The 25819-nt window shown below is 41.6% G+C and overlaps 2 protein-coding genes across 3 annotated transcripts in view; both read left to right on the forward strand.

Moving 5' to 3' along the window:
• Window positions 1-13672, forward strand: part of LOC111672371 (dedicator of cytokinesis protein 9-like) — a 48369-nt gene extending 34697 nt beyond the window's left edge. For both annotated transcript variants that reach the window (XM_087180291.1, XM_087180290.1), the window contains exons 31-52: window positions 79-186; window positions 367-478; window positions 582-712; window positions 1989-2103; window positions 2206-2272; window positions 2776-2823; window positions 3428-3564; window positions 4301-4416; window positions 4509-4646; window positions 4742-4924; window positions 5028-5141; window positions 5922-6137; window positions 6252-6309; window positions 7807-7913; window positions 8658-8780; window positions 9242-9355; window positions 10156-10302; window positions 10486-10696; window positions 11130-11320; window positions 11416-11516; window positions 11904-12042; window positions 12664-13672. In XM_087180291.1, coding sequence (XP_087036417.1) covers window positions 79-186; window positions 367-478; window positions 582-712; window positions 1989-2103; window positions 2206-2272; window positions 2776-2823; window positions 3428-3564; window positions 4301-4416; window positions 4509-4646; window positions 4742-4924; window positions 5028-5141; window positions 5922-6137; window positions 6252-6309; window positions 7807-7913; window positions 8658-8780; window positions 9242-9355; window positions 10156-10302; window positions 10486-10696; window positions 11130-11320; window positions 11416-11516; window positions 11904-12042; window positions 12664-12759 — 2772 coding nt within the window. In that variant the 3' untranslated portion in view covers window positions 12760-13672. The remainder of the gene's footprint in view (window positions 1-78; window positions 187-366; window positions 479-581; window positions 713-1988; window positions 2104-2205; window positions 2273-2775; window positions 2824-3427; window positions 3565-4300; window positions 4417-4508; window positions 4647-4741; window positions 4925-5027; window positions 5142-5921; window positions 6138-6251; window positions 6310-7806; window positions 7914-8657; window positions 8781-9241; window positions 9356-10155; window positions 10303-10485; window positions 10697-11129; window positions 11321-11415; window positions 11517-11903; window positions 12043-12663) is intronic.
• Window positions 13673-15474: 1802 nt separating this feature from the next.
• Window positions 15475-23997, forward strand: slc15a1b (solute carrier family 15 member 1b). The gene is made up of 23 exons (XM_023429780.2): window positions 15475-15583; window positions 15778-15812; window positions 16041-16125; window positions 16742-16883; window positions 17090-17209; window positions 17297-17396; window positions 18140-18230; window positions 18316-18399; window positions 18995-19077; window positions 19202-19288; window positions 19381-19470; window positions 19754-19798; window positions 19894-19926; window positions 20026-20114; window positions 20219-20300; window positions 20414-20530; window positions 20629-20766; window positions 20952-20998; window positions 21413-21520; window positions 21614-21728; window positions 21824-21961; window positions 22201-22308; window positions 23045-23997. The coding sequence occupies exons 1-23, from the start codon at window positions 15577-15579 to the stop codon at window positions 23294-23296; spliced, it is 2196 nt and encodes a 731-aa protein (XP_023285548.1). The 5' UTR covers window positions 15475-15576; the 3' UTR covers window positions 23297-23997.
• Window positions 23998-25819: the final 1822 nt, after the last annotated feature.

Here is a 25819-nt window from a genome sequence, read left to right on the forward strand (position 1 = left end):
TTATACACCTCGCGACCGACTTCGGATCATCAAAACTTTGTCTATCACCTCCTGATCACCTTCTGTGTGTCACTCCAGAGCCAACAGGCCAGACTTGCCACCCTGTACCTCCCTATGTTTGGCCTGCTCCAGGAGAACGTCCACAGACTCGACATCAAGGAGTCAGCTCCTCTCAGCAACCTCAATGTAAGCCTGACACCTAGTGGTGGGAACCTGAACAGCAGCTTGTACCAGCAATTCCCTGCATGTGCCAGAATTGCTGTCCCTCCAAAACATTGAGTACTGGGTTAATGACAGCTCAACATGGGTGATGCTTTTATTGTACTTTCACAATAAAAGCTCTCTAACGCTTTGTTGCCGTCCCAGAACGCGAGGGAGGACTCTCTGGTGCAGAACTCGATGGTGACGCCGCAGAAACCCGGGAGCTGCATAGAAAATGCTCTGCACAAAGATGTGTTCGGGGTCATCTCTGGAACAGGTGACTCCTTCCTTCATTATCTTTATTTAAACTAACAGAAGATTTAATTGTCCAGTGGTTACGAATGCATATTCTCTTCTGGCATGTTGTTCTGTCCCTGCAGCGTCCCCTCACAGCTCCACCCCCAACGTCAGCTCGGTTCACCACGCAGACTCCAGAGGCTCCCTGGTCTCCACCGACTCTGGAAACAGCCTGCTGGACAAGAGCAGTGAGAAGACCAACTCGCTGGAGAAGGTACATGGATGCATGATGTTTGGACAAGATAATATTGGTGTTTTCTGTCTGTTCATAATGGCCATTTAAAGATTCCTGCCTAATGTGATTCCAACAGATCAAGGGGGCCCAGATCTTCTCAAACACACCTCTTCTACCTTTAAAATCTCAGTCGGTCTGTAAATAAAACCAGTATAGATACAGATAACCCAGTGGGGGTGTTGTAAAATGTATTTCCTCTGTCTGCCCTACTGCTAACTTTCTTCATTTGCAGTATTAATGATACTTTAAAGGGTCTGCTGCTGTTTTCAGATGATATTATAAGGAATATTTATGCCTTTGTCATTATTTGTATATATAGTGTCCATATATTTATTTTCATACATAATGCAGGTTGTGAGTGAATGAGATTTGTTCTTTTAACACCAAACCCATTACTAATAATAACCCTCCTCCAGAGCCCCCACGCCCCTTCTCCTCGCTCTGTAACTTCCCAACTCCACCAAAAAGAGAGATTCACTAGGAGGCACTCGGTCAACGTTCCCCCTCTCCCCTCGGACCCCGAGGATCGAGTCCCACCTAAGCGGGTCACCATGGACTTCTCCCTCCTCACTGTGCCCCTCCCTGACCTGCCGCAGGACAGTGACAGCGATACTGTCAAGCAGGCTGCAGGCCAGAGTGTGGATGGAAATCCTGAGGAGAACATACTGATACAAGTATTCTGTTTGACCTCTGTGACCTCTGTGACCTCTGTGACCTCTCCTCCAGCAGCTTTTGGCTACAGTTGTACAGATTTGTTTCAGGAAACCAGATTTGATGCTTTTGGTACTTTTAGTCCCAGTGAATTTAAAACATATCTGTACAATGTGTCCAAAATCCTCCCAGCGTTCTTCTCCTCTGAGTGTCCCACATGAGGGAGTGTGTTTTTATACCGACGGAGGTTGAACTGACCTCGATTCATTTATTCCCTCAGATGCTAAAATGTGGCTGTGAATGTATTTCTTCAAACCTCCAATTGATGTTTTTATCTCGCTTCAGCAAACGTTACTTTTTTGGCTCATGTGAACTTTTCTCCTCCGAGGAAAATTCTTGACATTTCTCATCTCTGACATTTGGCTTGATTGAGTGATGTTCTCTATCTCTTTGAAGTGTTGATGTTTCCTGCAACTGTGCCGTCTGATAACGAAGAAGTTTTTCTCACTCATTTTGTTGTCTGTCTGTCTCTCTCTCTCTCTCTCTCTCTCTCTCTCTCTCTCTCTCTCTCTCTCTCTCTCTCTCGACTTTCTGCCTGCATCAGAACCAGTGTGCGTCGGCTCTGGGCAGCACTGTGCTGCGCTGTGACAAACTGGACAGGGATGAGATCAAAAACCTGCTCATGTGCTTTCTGCATATCCTCAAGAGCATGTCGGAGGGTAGGACAGTCCGCTTCACTTGAGTTTGACACATGTTGATATTAACAACAGTCCCAGAATCAATCTTTTCTTACTATTTTCTCACCATTTCATCATTCTCAGAGGCCCTTTTTGCTTACTGGAACAAAGCAGCTTCCTCAGAACTAATGGACTTCTTTACATTAATAGAGTAAGTACAGAACTAGACAACCTCCGTATGATAACATATGTGTGTTGTTAGCATTAGTTTTAATCTAACCAGACAAGTGCTAACGTGAAGCTAGCACTTTAAAGGAAGAGTTGGACGACTCACAAGAGACAGAGAAAAAGAAGAGAGGCTGATATATCCTGACTTTCCTATTATGGATCATTCTCCACAAGTGCTCAATCCTACAATGCTCATAATGCAGCTGGAGATTGTCTCTCGTTGGGTGTTTGTAGCCTTCAACTGACCCTGATGACTTTAGAGAACTCCCTTCAGAGTCGTCCTCCTTGTGACGAGTAAACTGACCTTCATGTCTAAAATTGGAACTTATTAAAGTTCAGTACAATGGGGGAATCATTTTGTCCTTACAAACCAGGACAAAAGTCTTTTTTTTTTTAAAACAGGAAGCTCAGTATATTTGTTCTCTTTGCTTGAATGTCAGGTGTTGATTCTGATAATGGTCTCTCGCTGTGTGTTTTGTCCTGCAGAGTTTGCCTCCATCAGTTCAGATACATGGGGAAGAGATTCATCGCCAGGTAGAGTACATGTCGCTCTGTTCATATCTGATGTGATACTGAAATTATGAATTTATTCTTGAGCTGAAACTAATAATGTTTTATCATCTATGTAATAATATGACTTACACCTGAGCTCAAAGATAACCTGAATGCTGAACCTTTTAACCCCTTGCTCTTGGTTTGTTCTCTCATCTCTAACACTGCTGGCAAGTTTTTTTGTGGTTAATGTCCCGGCCCCAGGCCCCTCTTGCATGGGTAAGAGATCGCTGTCTTTTTCTCTCTCTCACTTTACTTAATTAAATGCATGATGCTTCCAGTTCAGACTGTCTTTTTCACATCCAGTGTAAAGGTCTGTGTCCATGTGTAGTGTGATTATAGATCAGCTCTAGCTTCTATATTAATACTGTGAAAGTATCAAAGCCTCAGTCCACAGAGAAATGCACACAGCCTGTATTCAGAAACTGAGCCTTAAAACCAGCCGTCAGGACTTCTGTAACTTTGTGATGTCACAACAAAGCAGTCACCTTCTTATGGATCAACACTTCAAATAAAAGTGTAAAATATGGGGCTTTTAACTGACAATCAGACTTACCAGTAACAGTGTTTCTCCTCTCCCCAACAGGAGCCAGGAGGGGGCGGGGCCTGTAGCTCCAGACAGGAAGTCTCTGACTCTACCTGTGTCTCGTAACAGGGCAGGTATCCTGCACGCCCGCCTACAGCAGCTGGGAGCTCTGGAGAATTCTCACACCTTCAACAACAGTAAGCCCCTCCCACCTTATCTCTACAGCTGACTTTTATAGGACAGATAGTGGAGATATACATGAATTCTTCCAAAAGTAGAAGGTTTTCTGCCAGGATAAATGTGGTAGGATGTGGTGACTCAGAGCCTCCTCTGTTCTGATTGGCTCACAGACCTGTTGTCACTAGAGCTCCAGAGAGAAGCCTGAGAGAGGAGATGTAAAACTACACTGAGATGGTTTTTTGGTTCTTAAAACCACAAATATATCTTGTCATGGATCAACACTTCAAATAAAACACAGGAAAACTGTAAGAATTGAAAAGCAAGTATAAGTTGTATACAGTTGGATTTGAACAACTTTACTTAGCTCATGTGAGATCTTATTTTAAAATAAGAGTTCACTAATATTCAGATAATTTAATCCAACATTAATAAACAAATATTAGCTGATAACATTGTGCTTACCTGATTTAATGAAGACATGTTTGTATCTTGGGCCTCTGGGCATCACCTGATCTTTGTGTTTTGCTGACCTCTATTGGCAGCCAGTGATGGTTGCAATAAAAATCATAGAACTTAATCTGCCACAAATAAATCCTTGGCAGAAATATAAGCACTTGGCAAATATTCCTGTAGTCACTTGCACTTATCACAGAAGCAATCAAACCCGAGTAGATCATGTTCTATGTTCCGAAATCATATTTATTACTCCAATAAAATGATATCTCTAACGGTGACCTTGTGCTTTCTGTGCAGTGTACTCTCATACAGAAGCAGATGTGAGCAGTCAGTGTCTGCTGGAGGCCAACGTGTCCACAGAGGTGTGTCTGACTGTACTGGACACGCTTAGCATCTTCATCATGGGATTCAAGGTATTACCTGGTCATAAAATGCTGTACAAAACCACAATACATGACATCTTGTGTCCTGGTTTGTTGGCCCTTACGTTCTCCTGTGTCCACAGACCCAGCTGACCTCAGATCTGGGTCACAACCCCCTGATGAAGAAGGTTTTCCAGGTGCATTTGTGCTTCCTGCAGATCCCCCAATCTGAGGCCGCCCTCAAACAGGTCTTCACCTCTCTGAGGACCTTCATCTACAAGGTAGATAGTTAGTGAATTAGTTTTATCATATTTTTCTTTCTCTGTCTTTATATATCCCAAATGCATCACATCCCGTCTCTCTCCGTGTCCTCCAGTTCCCCTGCACCTTCTTTGACGGCCGAGCCGACATGTGTGCCTCTCTGTGCTACGAAATCCTAAAGTGCTGTAACTCCAAGCTGAGCTCCATCCGCAGTGATGCCGCCCATCTCCTCTACTTCCTCATGAAAAGTAACTTTGACTACACAGGCCGCAGGTCTTTTGTCCGAACACACCTGCAGGTAAACCTTCCTGATTGTGTGTGAATGTCACATTTTTTCCTGTGCGCTCTTAAGTCATGCATTAGATGATTGATTAGTTTCTTCTTCCTCTCGACTCACACAGGTGGTAATTGCTGTCAGTCAGCTGATTGCTGATGTCATCGGCATCGGCGGTACCCGTTTCCAGCAGTCTCTCTCTATCATCAACAACTGTGCCAACAGTGACAAGAGCATCAAGGTGAGGGGTGGTAGTAACCTTTGACCTTCTCTCTTTATTTAGCTTTATTTATTGGCATCAACTCAACACACGACCACCAGAAATAGATAAGAATAAATAAAGAAAGAATAAATAAATAAGATTGCAGCTTTATCAATTTTTGCTATTAAAACCAGATTCTCAAGGTTTATTGTCATTTCCACATATAAAGTCCAAAAGTCTTCCCATCCTGGGAGTGTGATCTCAGACTGTTCGTATGCATATACATACTGTATAAGCACCACACAGTCTTAAGGGTAAGAGTGAGCACTCCTACATTAGCTGCAACATGTTGGATGGAAGCAGATCCATTCATCCTGCTCCTACTGCCCTTTTTTTAATGTCTCAATTTTAAGAACTGGGTAAGAAAATTAAATTATTAAGAGCTGTTCAAATGAATTCAGAGTTTTCCATCAAATACTTGCTCTATGGAAAGATGAGCTCGAGTTAATTCATGTCTTAAAACCCAAATCCTTAATAGAAGGCACAAATTCTGGATTTGTTTTGTATTTTTAGTCACCATACTCCACCCTTTAATCCATTCATTATCCACTTGAGTCTTAAATAGAAGAGGCCGTGAATTCTGTTCCTTTCCTACCCACAAGGGTTTGTGTCTTTATTCTCCATGCGGCATTAATAGTTTTTTTAATTATCTTGATTAAAACGCGCCTCAGGTTTTTCTACATAGAAGAGAAGTCCTTGGTATTTTCATACAAAGGGTAAAAAAATTATACAAAGTTTTGTTTCTTTTGTACTTTGCAGCATACTGCATTTCCCTCAGATGTGAAGGACCTGACCAAGCGCATCAGGACAGTGCTGATGGCCACGGAGCAGATGAAGGAGCACGAGAACGACCCGGAGATGCTGGTGGACCTCCAGTACAGCTTGGCCAAGTCCTACACCAGCACACCTGAGCTCCGCAAGACCTGGCTGGACAGCATGGCGCGCATCCACAACAAGAATGGAGATCTTTCAGAGGTTTTTTTTAGTTTTTGTTTTTGTTTTGAAGTTCTTAAGGAAAAACATGAGTCAGTTTGGAGGCTTTTTAAAATGTTTTCATGCTAACCTTTGACCTGTGCGCTTCACCTGCAGGCAGCCATGTGTTATGTGCACGTTGCTGCTCTGGTGGCGGAGTACCTGTGGAGAAAAGGTGAGTGGAGGATGTAGGAGTGTGAGTGTGTCTCCTGGTAATCCTTTGCTGCTTTCGACAGTAAATAATCTCTGACCTTTTGAACTCCACTTTACAGAGGCCGTATAATGAGTCACTGGTGAGAATTACCTCGCTAGAAAGAAGCTTATCCTGGAATGAGTTTAATAAAATGGATTAATCTGATGTTCTGAAGAAAGTTAATGAGTGGTAGCAAGAATACTTCGTAAATTACTCAGATCAAAGCCAAGGATGCATATTCTTCGTTTTAATGGAACCAATAAATTAATAAGATGATTTACTGGATTGATGATTGATTCATCAGATGATCTAAAATATTATATTTTATTTTATTGTTAATTTTTGCCTTTTCGACTGGATTAAATAAAGCCAGCACACATTTTTCCATGTTACACACACACACACACACACACACACAGGAACATACCCTTTTATCTGCCACCTGAGCAATTGTCCAAGGTTCATTCATCCCTTCCCGTGTTGAAAACACTTCCAACGCTGCATTCCCCAGATAAGATCCCTCGGCCGTCTTTCTTCTCTAGCGGACGGTTACTGTTTTCAGACTCTGCAGAGGATCTGTTGTGTAATGTCAGAGGTGTTTTCTGTAAGTCGACAGTTCATTGTCGGGTCAGACTGTTAAAAAGTGAGTGAGCTCCTCTTGACAAGTTGTAGTTTAAGCTTCATAATAATAATAATAATAATAATAATGATAATCTTCTTATTATTATTTCAAAATAAGGATACCCTGCAAAATGCATGAGAAAATGCATTATTACTGCCACCATGATTTTAAAAAAGAAAAAAAAAAGATTTTTTTATCGTCATCAAGAGGAAGTGAAAATAACTTTTTTGTCATGGTGGCACTAATAAGCTTCCATACAATGCTAAGTTGCAGGGTTTTAATAAAAATCGAAATTTGTGTGAAAGTATTGTTAACTTTGGCAGCTGATTTTCATTTAAAGGAAATAACAACTTTTTCACCCACCAAAAAAAAAAACAAAAAACCCATTAATTAAAATGGATAAATGTAGGAAAATAAATTAATTAATACGAATACGAGGAAGAAAAAAAATTAAAATAGGTTTAGCTCATTTTACAATATATAGTTATTCCTTTCTCTCTCACTTCCCTCCATTTCCTCCTCTTCCCTTCTCTTTTCCCCTCTTCCCTTCTTTCCTGAAGTCGGCACTTGATCATGTTAAGCTAACGTTAGCCGTCCTGCATGTTTTCATTATTTATTTCAGCCGTTTTGGTTGCTGCCTTTTGTCTAATTTTCTCTGGGGTTGTAGATTATTTGAGTCCATAAATATGTTCTAATAAGACTAATAAGACTTTGTATTGAACATTGATTTGTGTATTTGTCAGTTCATCTGTCTTCCATGTTGTTATTTAGTTTTTAATTCATGACAAAAATAATTCTTGTTTTCAGTTTTTCCACTGAAAAGTAAACGTGTTGTCTGCCTGTATACTCTGTGTTAGGTATGTTCAGACAGGGATGCTCTGCTTTCCGTGTCATCACTCCAAACATCGATGAGGAGGCGGCCATGATGGAGGACGTAGGGATGCAGGATGTTCACTTCAATGAGGTGAGACGTTGTGCTGTGATCTTTTCTACGTTACATGTCCTGTAATACTGTGCTCTGAGCATCTGCCAGTCCCGCTGTGTTGACCAAGCATTTAGGATGTTTTTTTAAGTTCTTCGCTGGTGTCACGTGTCACATAATGACGGCCTTATCTCTGTGAAGAGTATCAATTGCTCTGTGCAGTGCATGAAATGAAAACAGCAGACTTTGACACAGGGCTTGGTACTTGTGTTGTTTCACTGAGCTGGCAGAATGAAAATCTGACAAGTGCTCAGGGTCAGCGCTCCTGCAGGTTGAGGTTTCAGTGTCTTGCTCATGGGCACTCCAGCAGCGGCAGAGGCTTGTTGAACGGAGGCCTGAGACCAGGTTTTCTAGTAAACTGAAATCCTCAGTGAAATTGAAAGTGATGGCGAGAGAATGTGTGAGCTTTTATGAGTTGGTCAACAGATCTGTCGGCAGTGAAAAGTGCTTTTACCGTCCATCTGCTCTGAGCAGCTCCTCTCTTTATGAGATGGACTGAGTGTCATCCGCCAATAAACAGAAAGGAGATGATGCGTCCATTTCCTCCCACGTCTGCTGTCTTTGCTGGGACATTCTGCTCAGTTTCAGTTCACCGCGACCTCCAAGACAAATAGGAACAAGCAGAAACGTCCCTTTATGCAACAAATTAAATATCCTGAGCTGAAACTGCAAAGAGGACGGGAAAGTGAAGTTTACATTCATTCATCTGTGGCTGTGTTTGTTCAGGAGGTGCTGATGGAGCTGTTGGAGGAGTGTGCTGACGGCCTCTGGAAGGCGGAGCGTTATGAGCTCATCGCTGATGTCTACAGGCTCATCATTCCCATCTATGAACAGCGCAGAGACTTCGAGGTAACCTGCACCTTGAGCACAGCCATAGACCAGCAATATACAGGAGTGGTGCTGTAAATGCATACACATATCTTCCAGGGAACATGGTGTGCACCTTGCATTTAAAAAGTTACAATAACCCTGCAATAGAAACAGACATGCAGGTTATTTACCATGTCTATATCATGTTTTCAGTGCTTTTCACAATCCAAACGTGGGTTTTAACTAGATAATTGTGTATTTCAGCACAAGCACAAAGCATCATGGTATTTATACAAAATCCATTAATATTTGTTCATGTTCCATCTTGGGATTGTTGGGGGTTGCAGTTGTGTCAGTGTCAGACTTTGAAAACCCCTGGTCTGGTCTGACCAGTAGCTTATGGTGGCTAACATTAGCTGAATTTCTGCAGAATCCGTTTGCTGATGTTTGTGACAATTTCTGCTATTTTTTGTTCTGTTTTTTATTTTGTTTTGGAACAGAAACTCACACACCTGTACGACACCCTCCACCGTGCCTACACCAAGGTGATGGAGGTGATGCACACCGGCAAGAGACTGCTGGGCACATTCTTCAGAGTGGCCTTCTTCGGACAGGTAACGAAAGAACCACAGTTTCAATGTTGTAACACTGAATTAACAAACCACTTTTGACAAGCATGAATATTAATTGATGCAAGCTCTTAATAAAAGCATGTCCACATGCTGAATCTGAATCTACTCCCACTAAAACTCATCTTAACAGAGATTTCTCTTTTTCTCTCCTCCCCCTCCGAGGCTGCGGTAAGTGTGTAGTGATGTCACTGTGTGTGTTAGCCTGGTGTGCTTGTCCATGTCCTTGCATTATAATGCTGTCTGAGGGCTCGTGTGTTTTTATTTTTGCTAAATTAGTGGCATAAAGTTGCTGTAAATTTCCTAGATTCTCAAAAGTAGGAGAATAGTAGTTTTATCTTTGTTGCTGAGTTGCAGAAGCTAGCGCTTTAGCTCTTTTCTGTAAATCTACCATATGTGATAAAGCTCTGGGTAACCTCCCCATTAACCGTTCCCCTTGATCAGCCATTTAGCTCTAGGACTCGCTCCACTCTTCAGTGGTTATCCTGGCCTGTTCCCACCCACACGCCTCCCTGTGTACTTTTCCATACATGCATGACTGATTCTTTCTTTAATGTAAAATTTAATAAATCGTAACAGTGAAATTTTGGAAAATAGTGTTTGTTTGAGATATTGATTCAGGATTTTAAATAAAAAGGTCACAAATAAACAATTTTTCAGAATGAAACACTCTTTTTCAAAGTTTGAACTCAGCCTTTTATTCTGCGAACTTAAAGATAGCTCCTGGTGAAAAAGCGGCTCACGCTGACAGAGGTCATGTGTCTCCGTCTTCTCCTCCTCTGCAGGGTTTCTTTGAGGATGAGGATGGAAAGGAATACATCTACAAGGAGCCAAAGTTCACTCCGCTCTCAGAGATTTCCCAGAGGCTCCTGAAGCTCTACTCCGACAAGTTTGGCCAGGAGAACGTCAAGATCATTCAGGACTCTGGCAAGGTGGGAGTGAGGCTAGCTGTTTCCCTCTGCTTCCAGTCTTTATGCTAAGCTAACAGTTTACAGACTGTAGCTCTGTAGTTAACGCACAGACATGAGAGTGATATCTATCTGGCGCTCACTGGTATGTTACAGTTTTCTATGTTCAGTCAAACCAAAACATCTTTGTGTCCTGTTCATCAACAGGTGAACCCCAAGGACCTCGACTCCAAGTACGCCTACATCCAGGTGACCCACGTCACGCCGTACTTAGACGACAAGGAGCTTGAGGACAGGAAGACGGACTTTGAGAAGAGCCACAACATCCGGCGCTTTGTGTTCGAGACGCCGTTCACCGTGTCGGGCAAGAAGCAGGGCGGAGTGGAGGAGCAGTGTAAACGGCGGACCGTTCTCACCAGTAGGTCGCGCATCAGTGACGATTTCACTCGACAAGAAATATAATGTGGAATTAACGTTCGGTAAAGAACCAAAACAAGTCGCTCTAATCAGCCTCATCACAGTAGCAGCGACAGGAAGCACAGAGCGACGACTATTTTCCTGGTCGCCATCTGTTATTGTTGTTTACAACCTCCTTGCAGGTGTCATTCACCTTAGAACGTTAAGATAGATAGATGTTTATTACTGTTCTCTCCACTTCATCCCAAAGTTCAGGCGTTGTCTCGTTAATAATCACGCTGACTGATTGTGACTTGGCTGTAGACCCACTCGCTCAGTGACTGTTTACATGCACAGTGGTTGATATATATATATATATATATATATATATATATATATGTTTACATGTCTCTGTGTCTCAGTACCTTCTCTCCCTCAATCCTATTTCTGTCCAGCCACCCACTGTTTCCCTTACGTGAAGAAGCGCATCGCGGTCATGTACCAACACCAGACCGACCTGAGCCCCATCGAGGTGGCCATAGACGAGATGAGTTCCAAGGTGGCCGAGCTGCGACTGCTGTGCTCGGCCTTGGAGGTGGACATGATCCGGCTGCAGCTCAAACTGCAAGGCAGTATCAGTGTTCAGGTAAATAAAGATGGACGTAGCCTCCGTTAAATCATCTTACTTCTCATGAATCACTTCAATGTCATGTCTGATCTTTGACCCCCGTTGTTCTCCAGGTGAATGCTGGTCCTCTCGCTTACGCCAGAGCCTTCCTCGACGACAGCAGTGCCAAGAAATATCCAGACAACAAGGTCAAACAGCTCAAAGAGGTTTTCAGGTACTGACTGACTGACTGATGTCAGAATCACCTGCACATGTAAAACCACAGCTTCTCTTCCTTCTCTGCATTGGCCCCTTGTCTGTGACAGAAACTTACCGTTACATATACGCTGTCGCTGGTGTGTGCAGGTCGTCGAGAGGCTGATCTTAGTGAAAACATTTTTAAAATGGTTTGATGTTTTGTTGAGTTTTTCTAAACTAAACGATCAAAGCTGCTTTAAAAACGAATTAAAACTAAACAGAAATTGAAAACGATAATAACCAGATAATTATTCCACTGCTTACAGTCTGTGGAAATCTGTCCTTCCACTTTCCCTCTCACTTCCTGTTCTCTGCCTGCTGCATTTCTAAGTGGCACTAAAAATGCTTGTGGATCTCTCCTCAGGCAGTTCGTGGACGCCTGCGGTCAGGCGCTGGGGGTGAACGAGCGGCTGATTAAAGAGGACCAGCAGGAGTATCACGATGAGATGAAGGCCAACTACAAGGACCTGACCAGGGAGCTGTCCAGCATCATGCACGAACAGGTAGGAACTCCTCAGACTCGACTGTCTCTTCACTTTACACAGCTGCAGAAAGGTGTTTTAACTGTCCAGTGAGACGAATCCAGGAAGTACTGAAACCAGGTCTGATGTGAATCTTCTCAGGTCCTCATTCTGCTGCAGCAACAAGTTTCCAAACAGATGATTTATATAAAGAAGGGAAATTTATGTGCTCTCCCATTGTTTTGTTGTATTTATATGTACTTTATTTGCATATTTACCCTGTTGCCTTGTGCAAATGTGCATGTGGTAATATTTAAAGCTGCACATTCCTCATTGTTTCATGTTACATTGCTTATTGATCTACCCTTAAGAAGCTATGCTATGCACCGCTGCGATCTTGTGCACGTTCACTAACCACGTCTCTTGTCTCCTGCTTTCTTTGTGCTGGCCTGAGCAGATCGGATGGTAACGCTGCTTTTATCATTTGAAGTTACTGTTGTGTCCATAGAGGAATGGAGGAATCATATATTTCATTTTACACAAAACTAAATTCATGCCTGGCGTTATTCACATATACTTTAGATCCTCTTTTTAAGACTTTTAAGATTTTAGTATATTTTTATATAGTTATTCATAAGTAAATATCCCTGCTAATCTTTGTAGATAAACCCAGTGGAGGATGGTACGAGGAGCACGCTGTCTGACTCGATGGGCATCTTCAACGCCATCAGTGGCACACCAACCAGTGGCTCACTCTGATGACGATGCTTCACATCAGCCTCGCGCCTTCCTCGCCCTCGGATGTTTGTTCAAACTACCTGCCAGTCAAGAGGAATCAATTAGGACACCTGTAAAAGCCACTGGTATATTTTCTCCTGTTGCTCCTCGACACAGATCATGTGATGTTCACTTCCTGTTAGCCCGTTGTTCTTGTTTCCTATGGAGACGATGGAACCAGGTTTAAGCCATACAGAAGGTTTGGTTTGATCCCATGTAAGACGTGTATCTAGTCCCGTGACTGACAACATTATGTTCACTGTTCTGGTGTGTTAGACCCCGCCCCAAGAGACGTTGTCCACAGGTTGAAAACAAAGTCTAAACCGTACCTATTTTTAACTGTAGGGCTCCATTTTGTTTGTAAGAGAGTGTTTAAAGAAAGTTTTTATTTAAGATAAATGCCTCTGCTGTAACTTTATCACATTCTTCAGTATTTTTTACATTTCTTTTCTTCTGTTCTTTCCCATCGAGCCCCGCTGTCACAGCAGAGGCATTTATCTGTGCAGAGTTTATCTTTTCTCTCACCGGGAACATTTGAAAGAATTATTCACTCTATTTTAGGCCAATAGACGTGTATGAAAACTGTCTAAAGCCAAGTGAACCGCAATGTTTTAACCTATTTTCTGTAAAGAAAAAGAAAAAAAAAAGTGTGTGCAATATTTTCTATTGTTACCAAGGCTACCTACTGCACAGGAAACCACTCTTGCCAAAGACATTAGAAAGACGACTGTGCAATGCGAGATGAGGGTGTGACCATTTGTAATCTACCCCTTTGTTTCTTTGTCTGTCATGTAGATGCCTTTTATTATCTGTGAGATAAAAACAAACATTTTTACTTAATGACTGCTCATGTAAATATGTTTAAGACCTATAAATATATGAAAATCTGTAATAATACCTTCTTCCGTGCCTTGATTTGAAATGTTCACTGTTCAGTTTTTCTCCCCTCTGTTCAATTATTATCATTCAAGGAAGAGAAGCATGACATTTAGGTCTGGCAGTGTTACAACAATTACATTTCATCACAGTTTACAGATATTGAGAAATTCATTTCCCTCAGGTAATTTCTCTTTGTGTATAACCTTGTTTAGCATTATCACTTCTACCGTCTGCTGTTTATGGAATATTAGCTTCCAGATTTGACATACGTCTTGCAGCTAGCATTGTGTGGCTAACTAACTTAGATACTGAACATCAGACTTTTCAGTTACCAAGGTTCAGCTAAGTATTTTTATATTTTCACAATGTTAAACAAACATACATAATACTGCTGCATCACAATCAAAGTTAGCGAGCTAACTGCAGACATTTTTAATTATTTAGCTAGCATTGTTTGATGATGTATTATCGCCATATAACAGTAATTTAAGGGTGTTAACATGCATAACTATATCATATTGATATTATATTGCTAAGGATGTAATGACGTATTTTGCTAAAACTGTAAAATATATCATAAAGTTTTTTAGGCTCTCTGCTAACATGATCTGTAATGAATTATAATCATTAACTTGTATATGAGCATATGTCTCTGTCTCTCTGAGTAAACGTGTAGGTCAGTGTCAGGGTGACTGGAGCTCTGTGCTGTAGCTGGGGATGACAGTGACCTGCACGCTCATTGAAGAGAAACAGGAGAGACATCGGGATGCTGACTCCAGTAAAACCTCCACTGTGCTCGCTGTAATGTAAAAGACCAGCTAATCCCACCTCATATCACTGACAGGGACCCCCCACACACACACACACACACACACACACACACACACTGTGTCCTGTTGGACTGTCATTGTGTCAGAGAGTCGGGCTGCTAAACATCATGTATCTGTGAGTTCTGCTCGTGTTTCATGGTGTGTGTTTGAGTTTGTGTTTGTTTGGTGAAATATACAAGAATTCACGATTGACACGGATGATAGTAACATTCACCTCTTTATATGTTTTATATCATGCTGTAGCTGTAGCCGCTACCCCTACTGTGACATCCTGTATGCCCTTCGTGTTGTAAAAGACAAGCGACATATTAACATGTTATTTTGCAGGAAAATCAAATATATATAATATATATTAATTTTAAACATGTCTATCTTCCTATTCTGGGAAAGTGCTCTCAGGCTTTTGGACCCTACATAATATCAACATATACTGATATTTATTTAACATATGTGTATATATTTGCACATATGTTTTTATTTATTTCTTTTTATGTACTTATATTATTATTATTATTATATCATATTATTATTATTAATATTATTATTAATTAATACACAGAGTAGTCTATTTGTGTGTTCACACTTTTTACAACTATGTACTTCATGTATATTATATGTGCATAAACTGTTATTTTATTGCTGTTACTTAACAGTCTTCAAATACACCTATTAAAGAGCAATCACGTGCTTATAATAAGGAAACTTAGCAATTAGAAAAACACTGTGAATGTTTTCACGTTTACCAGCTGACCAGACCGGTGCTCTTTATCTGTAAGGCAAGAACTGAGTTCCCAGAGTTGTAAAGTAATTACACACACATACACACACACACACACACACACACACACACACAGACTTGTGATGATGTGCTGGCAAGTTGGAATAATGGAGATTTGCATGTTGGGAGGTGCTGGAGAAGATACTGTGGGTCCAGCATCAGTGGGCGTTGCAGGAAGTTTGACGGGAGGTTACATAAGAAGCAGACCAGACCTCGGTTCAGTCTTCATGTCTTGGATCTGGACGGGGGGTCACTAGTCTCTCTGTCTCTTGTTTTTTGAAGGATACAGTTGGAGCAGCACATACAGCAGCGATGGCAGGTGAGTTCCAGTCTGGAGGGGAACCATGTGACTGGGACATTTACTTTTCCTGCCAGTTTTAGAGGAATATTCTTTGCATTACACTTTATTTACTCAGTGATCTCTGTATTTGTTCAGTTGGTTACACTAAGTGCGCAAGAAAAAAAGGAAATCAGTACATATGAATTGTAATTGAAAACCACTTATTTCTGCAGACAACGGCGAGATGAGGAAGCCCAAGCATAAGAGTGTAAGTCCAACCTTTTTTATACTACTGTCTAATATTTCCTGTTGTTTCCTGCTTAGATAGACAACACAGAATTTTAAAGAGTGGTAAATATGAACATCCTAATCGCCTTTATGGTAATAAAGTCCCTTCAGTGGTTGGTTAAAGACTAAAAAGCCTTTAATTAACATGCGCTTGTAAATAACCTAACTGTTGATATAATATACTTACATTCACCCATCCCTCTTGCAGGCTACAGTCTGTGGCTACCCAATAAGCATCTTTTTCATTGTGGTCAATGAGTTCTGCGAGCGCTTCTCCTACTATGGCATGCGAGGTGAGTCACTTGTTGGGGATTTGATCAGTTTAAAGTTTACTTTCATTTTTGCCTCACCTGCACCCAGTGATTCATTCAACTACTGTACTTAATCAATATGTTGAGGTATTGAGCTTTACTTCTATTTCCTTCTCTGCATTTATTTGTCAGCTGCAGTTACTGTGCATATTAATATTTTACACATAAAATACATGATGCTGTACTAAAGTAAAAGGCCACAAGCCCAAAAACACTGGAAATCACTGGTTTAAAGTGCAAATATTGTGATGTTTTTTCATTTAAAAATATTAATTTGTAAAATAACAAATAACTTCAGCTGTAAAAAGTTTAAAAGTGCATTATTTCCCTCTGAAATGTGCAGGAGTACAAGTATCATAAGATGGAAATACTCAAGTTACTTAGTTTACTTAGCTACTTTCTATGATATGATTCATTGTTATTCATTGTTAGTTTTAAATATCCAACAATACATAGAAGTATACATAACACACATACATTGGAACCATTAAATGATATAGATAAATAATATTAGTATTCACGGGAAGAGTAGATTAAATAGAAGAGTAAAATTAAATAAAACACTTCCTCCACCTCATGTGTCCCTCTCCGTCTGCAGCCGTGCTGGTGCTGTACTTTAAGTACTTCCTGAAGTGGGACGATGACTTCGCCACCACCATCTACCACACCTTCGTGGCTCTCTGCTACCTGACGCCCATCCTGGGAGCCATAGTGGCTGATTCATGGCTCGGCAAGTTCAAGTGAGTTTCAGATCCAGCTGCTAAAATCCATAAAGTGTAATTTAGTTAATATAGTGTTGTAATAAATATACGCTGTGCCTTCATGTGCTCGTCTTAAAACCAGTGTAGAGGTTAAAGAATATCTCACAGAATCAGCTGTCTCCCTACCTGAACCTGATGTACACCTGTTTAACTCTTCTCTCCCTCCTCCTCCTCCCTGTGCACAGGACCATTGTTTACCTGTCCATCGTTTATGCACTGGGACAAGTCATCATGGCTGTGAGTGCTATCCATGACATCACAGACTCAAACAAGGACGGCACTCCCGACAACATGACCTTCCACGTGTGAGTTGAACTCGCTCAGACACAACGCAACACGAACACAACAGCTACAGATACTGACACTGTGTCTGTGCTGCGTTTGTCTCTCAGATCTCTGTCCATGGTGGGGTTGATCCTGATCGCCCTGGGAACAGGAGGCATCAAACCCTGCGTGGCTGCCTTTGGCGGAGACCAGTTTCAAGACCATCAGGTGAGATGTCGCTCAAGCAAACACACATAAAAACACCTTCACAGTTTCATAAAACCCACTACAGTAGTTCTCTCTCTAATAGACTTTCACAAGTCTCTAATTTCAGATTCATTCTTTAATAATTAAAATGTCCTGGACAATTTATTAGCTACTTTAGGGAAAATAGAGACAGTTACACTTCCAATGAATGAGTTGCCAACATGGAGCCTGGAGCATCATTCAGTCAGTGAACAGCTGGAAATGTGTCACACATCATCTTCTTCTCATATGGTTTAACTGGATCACATCATGTTGTAAGCTGTTTCTCTTATTTGTATTAGTGTGTATGTATAGGAGGTGAGTACAACAGGATCCAGTGCAACATCACATCCTACGACATCGACATAGAACTGAAAGCACGCACACACCTCATGCAGGTGGAAGCATCAAGTCTCTGTCCTGCACACACACACATGTGCACACAGCAGTTACAGACGCCTCAGTCAGATATCAGCGGCAGCTCGTCAGCACTTCTTGTATCTTTGCTTCATTACACTTAGTTGTTTATTAACTAATAGCTGATGGTACATGAGTCTCAGTCACTTTATTACACTGTTCAAGGCCAGTGACAGATTATCTCTTAATGTTAATGGCATGTTATGTAAGAGTTGATGATCTGAACCCCCCATCACCACCACCACCCCGTTACCCCCCACCATCAGTGCTTTTTGCCTAAACTGTGTTGAACTTCCTGTGTGTCACAGGAGAAGCAGAGAAGCACCTTCTTCTCCATCTTCTACCTGTCCATCAACGCTGGCAGTCTGCTGTCCACTGTCATCACCCCCGTCCTCAGAGGTAAGAGTGGATCACAGAGCAGAAAATATGCAACTCACAAACACACATCATATGTTTAATCACTATGTCTTTGTGTGGTTTCCAGCTCAGGAATGTGGTATTCACACAAAGCAGAAGTGCTACTCGCTGGCCTTTGGTGTCCCTGCCGCTCTCATGGTGGTGGCTCTGAGTAAGAACCAGTTTTTCCTCATACAAAAAAATGCTAATTTCATTTATTATAATAATAAATGAATTAAAATGACAGATACTCCTTCACCTTCATTGACAAATCCAGAATCAGTGAGTTTGCAAATACACTTTAACAACTAGTCACATTAATAAAAGTCTATATGTGCATAAAAAGAAGAAAGTAAAGTCACAGCTTAAAAGATTAAAAGTAGAGGTGAACATTAAAGTCTTTAACCACATGTGAGTCTGGTCCCTGAGGCCGAGAGGCTTCATGGTGTGGATGTGATGTGTAGACAGTTGTGTAATGACAGCTTAACGTTCCTCACTGCTGGTTAATAAATGATGAATTAATGCTTTTTAAAGATAAGAAATAAGCTGTAAGAACAGCTGGCGGGTTTCCAGATTGCAAAAGAAGTAAAACCTTTATTAAAATCTTTATTGCTCTCGATAAAGTCTGTTTTATAAGTATCACAAATATTCATAGTCAATATAATATAATAGATGTTAATAATTTTGTAATAATTACCTGCTTTATTTCCTTTGACAAACGGTCAAATGTTCATATGTACATCTATATGTGATGTGTGTGTCTGCAGTTGTGTTCATTGTTGGAAGTGGGATGTACATTAAGACGGCTCCTCAAGGCAACATCTTGGTGAAAGTCTGCAAGTGCATCGGGGTGAGTGGCTGCTCAGAGATGCACGTGTTCAGGATGGGTTTAAAAAAAGGTTTTAAATAAAGCGTCACTTTAGTTCATAAAATGTATTAAAGATGGAGGAAATTCTTCTTTCCTCTTTCTGCAGTTTGCCATCAAGAACCGCTTCAGGCATCGTTCTTCTCAGTACCCCAAGAGGGAACACTGGATGGACTGGGCTGAGGAGAAATACGATGTAAGTGCAACACACACACACACACACACACACAAGCGCATGCAAATACAAACGACATAAGCGTCACTATCGTTTCCTCTGTCTTGGTGCAGAAACTCCTGATCGCCCAGGTGAAGATGGTGGTGAAGGTTCTGTTCCTCTACATCCCGCTGCCCATGTTCTGGGCTCTGTTTGACCAGCAGGTAACCGCCAGTCGGCTCGCTCACGCACGAGCTCTTGTTTTAGAGATCTGTCGTCCCCCCTGTCACCAGTACTACGACCACTAAATGTCGCCTAGCAACAAAACACAACTTTGGGTCATAATAACCTGCAGCAACGACCTATGGGCTTGTTTTTGTTTACAGGAAGACAGTCCCCAATTATAAGCAAATATAAATAGAAACAAAAGAACCACTTAATTCATAGCAGGAAGTTTGCCGTCAGCCTTCAAGGACAGACTAAATAAGAGCTGTGTCTCCTCCACAGGGCTCAAGATGGACCCTCCAGGCCACCACCATGAACGGCGACTTTGTAAGGAATTTATTTCTGCAATATCAGACTCTGTGAGCTCAAACCACAGAAAAAAACTGTTTTAAAATGCAATCTCTCTTTTTGTCCTTCAACAGGGAGCACTCATCATCCAGCCCGACCAGATGCAGGTGAGACGCTTGTTGTTGACGACGCATTACTGAACTTTGTTGTTGTGTTTTTTTATCTGCTATCGACATGAGCTGATTGACTCACTTTCTTCCCACCAGACCGTCAACCCTATCCTGATCCTGGTTTTGGTGCCGATCATGGACAGTGCGATCTACCCACTGATTACCAAGTGCAAATTAAACTTCACGTGAGTTCAGTTAATTATTACGGCGTTTATATTGCAGATTATAACCAGAAGATATAATAGTTGAGAAATACATGAACTGACAACGTCGTGTGTTTGTTCTGCAGCCCGTTAAAGAGGATGACTGTCGGCATGTTCTTCGCTGCTATCGCGTTCGTGGCTGCTGCTCTGGTCCAGCTACAGATTGATGTAAGAATAACAGACGTTAAAAGAATAAACACACACACGCACACCTGGGCGACTTAAATCACACATGACCTTATGAAGCACAATTCACACGCACGGTTCCATTCCTCTTGTAGCAAACCCTGCCGAAGTTCCCGTCGAACACTGAGGGCCAAGTGAAGTTCATCAACATGGTAGAAGAGCCGGTGCCCGTCAAAGCTGGAGTCAACAACTTCACCCTGCAGCCATTCGAGGTACAGCCTGTTCTCCAGATTCATATATATATATATATGTATATAGACAGCAAAGGTTGGAGGTCATATTGACATTGAGTCATTTTTTCCTCTCACAGGCCAATGAGGGTTACCTTACCTTTGATGACATATTTACACTGGATCTGAATGGTACCGGTTACCCAACCAGTTTAGTGGATGGCAATCGAACTACCATTGTCATCATTAAGGATGGGGCCAAGCTCAGGCCTGAGGGGGTGAGTACGCCACTCAGATAGGGTTCAAGTCTGACTACAATGACTCTCTGCTGCAGCATGCAGAGAACCAACAAGGGGGAAATTGACTTTAATTCTGTGACTAAATGTGATTTCAGCTGGACTTTAATTGTGTTTTCCTGGGTGTTTCCTTTATATCATGCTCTAAAGTATCTTTCTCCCCCCAGTTCACAGACATCAAATCAAAGCCGGAACAGGGAGCTAATGCTATCAGGCAAGTTTCACATTGTTGTCAAGTCTGGAGGAAATTTTATGGAAGCCCTGAGAGGACATGTGTACTTTTCTGTTTCCTCTTCTTGGTATCTAAATAACCACAATGATTATTTTTGCAGCTTGTTCTGCTTTATCATGAGCACACAATGATTATGTCATTATTGTCTGTATTCAGCTCGTAGCTTCACTACACTGATGGTTAAAATGTTAAAATGTAGTGTAACAGCAGAGACGAGTCGTAAAGTTAGGAAACTGACTGATGTCAACATTGACACTGTGACAAGTGACACTGTAAAACCCCAAGGATGTGTTGTGTTGCTCATACATTCAATGAATTCAATTTTTAAATGTGACATAACTCTAATTTAACACTGTTATTTTCTCACCTGTCGTTTGCTGAATTCTCCTTCCCCAGATTTCTGAATGGCCACCGCTCAGTTTTGAATGTAACCGTGGGTAACGAGGACTTTGGGAACATCCTCACCAACAAGATGTCAGAATATGTGGACGTACCACAGGGACAGTAAGACTTGACTTTCATTATATATCATATGTCACATATGGTTATACCAGAGAAACTTCTTTGCCCTGATTGGTGTTTTTCTCGTTATGTCAGAGCTAAGTTCCGGATCATAAACAATGAGGGCAAAGAGTGTCTCTACACTCAGAAACTGGGCTTCGGCAGCTCTTACACCTTGATCATCCCGCCAACGTTCTCATTTGAACAAAATGTAAGTCGTGAATATGTTTTGAGTCACAATATTAGCTTGAATGTAACTGTTTTGACTGAGGCAGCACATCTGAGTATCTGTCTGTGTCCCGTTAGTGCGCAGAGAGCATCCGATCAGTGATGGACATCAGCCCCAACACCGTCCACATGGCCTGGCAGATCCCTCAGTACTTCCTCATCACTGCAGGGGAGGTGGTCTTCTCTGTCACCGGCTTGGAGTTCTCCTACTCACAGGTACACGATGCTTTCCTCACATATCTGACATCACCAGGGCAGCTTGGAAAGTACAGAAAACACAAGTCCAGACGGCCGTCTCCCCACTAACGCTTTCCAGCACCTACTTCCCATTCTGAGGCTAAAAGAGAGATGCCGTCTCTTCTGTGTGCTCTGGGTCTATCCTGCGGCCGTGTCTCGATGTCTTTCATCATTTTCTCTAATACGTGGTTCTGTTTGAATCTCCGATTCCTCTCCAGGCACCTAGCAACATGAAGTCTGTGCTGCAGGCTGGTTGGCTGTTAACCGTTGCCGTAGGGAACATTATTGTGCTGATTGTCGCCGAGGCTGCAACACTTGAAGATCAGGTGGGTGGATTATATTTAACCATCAGTAGACATGTGAACTTATGTCATGTGTTTTTAAGGTTGAAGCTTATAATAGCAGAATAGCAGCTTTTCCTAAACAGGATAACGTCAGAGAGACCAGACTCAAGCTCTTTTCAAGGCCTTTCTTCATTCATTGTAAACCAATGACACCCAGTGACATCAGCTAAAATACCTTCATATGACAGACATCATATTATTGAGTGTTAAACTGAACCTGCACAGCACCAAACACTCATGCTAACTTAAAACTTAAAAAGGTGTAACTTCAACTGTATATTAAAAGAGTGTTTGGAAATCCTCTTATCTGCTTTCCTGCTGGAAGTTTGATGAGAAGATTGATAACCGGCTCTCTGAACTGTTTATTACATATAAAGCTGGAGCCAGGACATAGTTAGCTTAGATTAGCCTGACTGGAAATGAGTAACACCTAGACTGACATAAAAAAAATATTCTAATCCTTCCTGTAAAACTGCAGCTGGTGTCTTTACAGATATAATGTGTAGATTATTGAGTTTTAGCTGTGCTGGTAGAGCTAGGCTAGCTGTTTCCCCTTGCTTATAGTCTTTATGCTAAGCTAAACCAAGCTAACCATCTCCTGGCTCCAGCTTTATACTTGACGGACAAATATCAGAGAGGTGTCAATCTTCTCAGTGGAAAAGCTGTTCCCTTCAGATTATCCCCACATTAACAGTATGTGTGTGTCTGTGTTCACCAGTGGGCCGAGTACATCCTCTTCGCCTCCCTGCTGGTGTTAGTGTGCTTCATCTTTGCCTTCATGGCCTATTTCTATACCTACATCGACCCGGCCAAGGTCGAGGCCCAGTTTGCCCAGAAGGAGCCCGAGGACAAGGAGAAGAGGAGGAGTTTGGAAATGACCAGGAAGGACTCAGTCGAGCGCAGCAACGAGCAGAGGAGGAGCTCCGACTCCAGCTCTGACGAGGAGGAGAACAAACAGGCCAAGATGTAACGCGACCCTTCTCCACGGCTTCTCCCTCCTCTTTTACCGATGCTGATTGGTTCTGTGTTTCACGCCTCGGCGTGCCTGTGGTCAGTGTGTCGATGCAACCCAGTGCACCGCTGTACGTGTGGTGGTTAGGATGAACGGATGGTGACCTGAGTGAAATGGTGCAGAAGTTGTAAGAGCACAGAAATAGGACTTCGACGGTTGAGCTCTTGGTGGACAGTGTTAATGGAGGATCTTGGCAGGAATAATTCAAACACATTTATCGCCAAATCTTGAGAGAATATTCCTTTGTTTTTGTTTTTTTTTAAATCCCCTGGATCTTTACTGGTTATTAATTTGCTATTTCGCTGTTGTAAATTTGTTTTTACAATGATTTATTTTGCACTGTGTAGCAACATCTTAATGTAATGTTTGTTTCCAAGTCTTTTGTAACGTACTCGAGTACACGTACAAAGAAACCATTCCATTTGTATTTATTAATAAGCACAGTGTTGTATGTATTGTAATATATTGTCACTGTTTTATATACATGATGTTGTCGTACGTTCCAGGGTAAAATCGAACACCAAAAGCTGCTTATTAATCATATTCCACATTCAAAGGTGTTGTCTTAATATTGTGAGTGAACATCTGCATCAGCAGTGGTTTCATTAAACCTATATAATGCCATAATTTCAAATAAAATTCTTTTTCTGAATACAAAAGACCCGCAAACATTTCTTATTGTGTGTAAACCATCAGCCAGTCAGAGCGTATCCACCGATCTGTACAGTTCATTTTATACATTCATCTACTAGCTCTTTATTTACCTGTCTGTCTTTTTCTTTTGGGAGGGGCGAGTCGTTGCCCAGCACAGGTTGGGAATGTGCGTCTACTGGAGAGGAGGAAGAAATGACTGGAAAGAAGAAGGATGGGAAAACAGGAATAAATAAAGGTAAAGAAACACCCCACAGCTAGAAGTAGCTCCCTCCTCGGGGGTGTGGGAGCAGCCCAGCGTCTCTGCACCACAACAATAATAAAACCAAACACCTTCATCTTCTGCACCGCGACAACACAAAGACACACGTGAGGCGTTCAGGACACAAAGGTCTCAGTTACCATTAGATCTTTATTTCTCATGTCACTTTGAAAGCTTACAAGGAGCTTACATTTAACTCGGGAATTCTCAAATGACACAAGCAAAGATTATATACAGTACTATAAACTGTCAGCTATGATAAAGGAGACCAAATGTACACATTTTGTAGTTATTTCCGTAGCATATGTTTTTCTGTAAGGTATAGATATTTTTTTGCCGGAGGCAGGTGCCCATATCCATAAAGCATTCAATATTTCCATACTTAACTCTTTGCAGTTATAAAAATATCAGATATTTCTTAATTTCTTTCAATCCCTGTGTTGACAAGTGCGTCTTGATGCAACTCCTCAACATTATTGCTGCATTAGCACAGTAGTAAATTCTGGAACTCTTAAGTAAACATATATAGTAAAACATGGCTATTAGCAACTTTTTTCGTTTTGTGTTTTTTCCTCTTACAGGTTTCTTTAAATACTCGACACACTTTCAAAGTGCAAAAAACTGATCTGAAAATTAGAAAAACAAAAACAAAACAAACGAAACAAAAAAAAAGGTGCAAATCATACTACAAACATCTGGTGAAAGCATAAAAGAGGACATGGCACTTCTATAGCATGGTGTGGAAGTTCGAACACACACACACGTCTGGAGTGAGGAAAGAAGGATGGCGTTGATTTCTGCAGCTTGGCTTGTCCTGATAAACGCTTTAGTTTGGCCATGAGCAAGTGTCGAGGTGCGATTGCCTTCAATGGTCCTTGCCCCCCCCCCCCCCCCCCCCCCGCTTTATTTCTGAACGTAAATCACAAGCCGAGGAAAAATAATACTTCACATGATATCAGCGTTCAACTGCACCATAGTGGTTCCTCCATGTAGTCGTCCTTGGCTCCACTCTGTTATTCAAGAGCCACTACCTTCATTCTTGTCCTAAACAATTTCAAAACTGACTTAAATTGTCTAAACATAAGTCCAGGGGGGAGTCGCCCCCCCCCCCCGACTACAAAAACAAAGGAAAAGCTTCTGCCTCTAAACAAAGTAAGCTTAGTATCATAGTTAGTCTGACGCTTCAGCAGGTGATTGAAATGGAAGATTGGAGCTCAGTCACTTAAAGAAAACACTGATGAATACTGAACTGAGTTTCACTCACTGACGAGTAAATGAAACAAACTAGAAAAGTCTGATGAAATGCCGGAACATAGATTTTGTGTATCTCAAAAAGGCAAGGCATTTTCTGTTCTGTTGGAGTTAACGTCTGAAATCTTTAAATATCTACTTTTTAAACATCATCAATATCTACAAAATGCGCATGACCATTTTGTACACAGTGATTCATTTCCCGCAATGACAACTTGAAATCATGTACAGCATGGCGACCCCCCCCCACCCCCCCCCCCGCTTTATTTCTGAACGTAAATCACAAGCCGAGGAAAAATAATACTTCACATGATATC

Source organism: Seriola lalandi, unplaced genomic scaffold (genome assembly GCF_002814215.2).
Source record: "Seriola lalandi dorsalis isolate HSWRI2012SDOR001 ecotype SW California unplaced genomic scaffold, Sedor1 jcf7180002054899, whole genome shotgun sequence".
In the NCBI taxonomy this organism is placed as follows: domain Eukaryota; kingdom Metazoa; phylum Chordata; class Actinopteri; order Carangiformes; family Carangidae; genus Seriola; species Seriola lalandi.

Excerpts from the sequence above, each read along its gene's own strand:
- slc15a1b (XM_023429780.2), top strand. Across the intron at positions 16,884-17,089 it reads TCATGGCTCGGCAAGTTCAA|GACCATTGTTTACCTGTCCA; the intron begins GTGAGTTTCAGA and ends CCCTGTGCACAG. Across the intron at positions 21,521-21,613 it reads GTGGACGTACCACAGGGACA|AGCTAAGTTCCGGATCATAA; the intron begins GTAAGACTTGAC and ends TCGTTATGTCAG.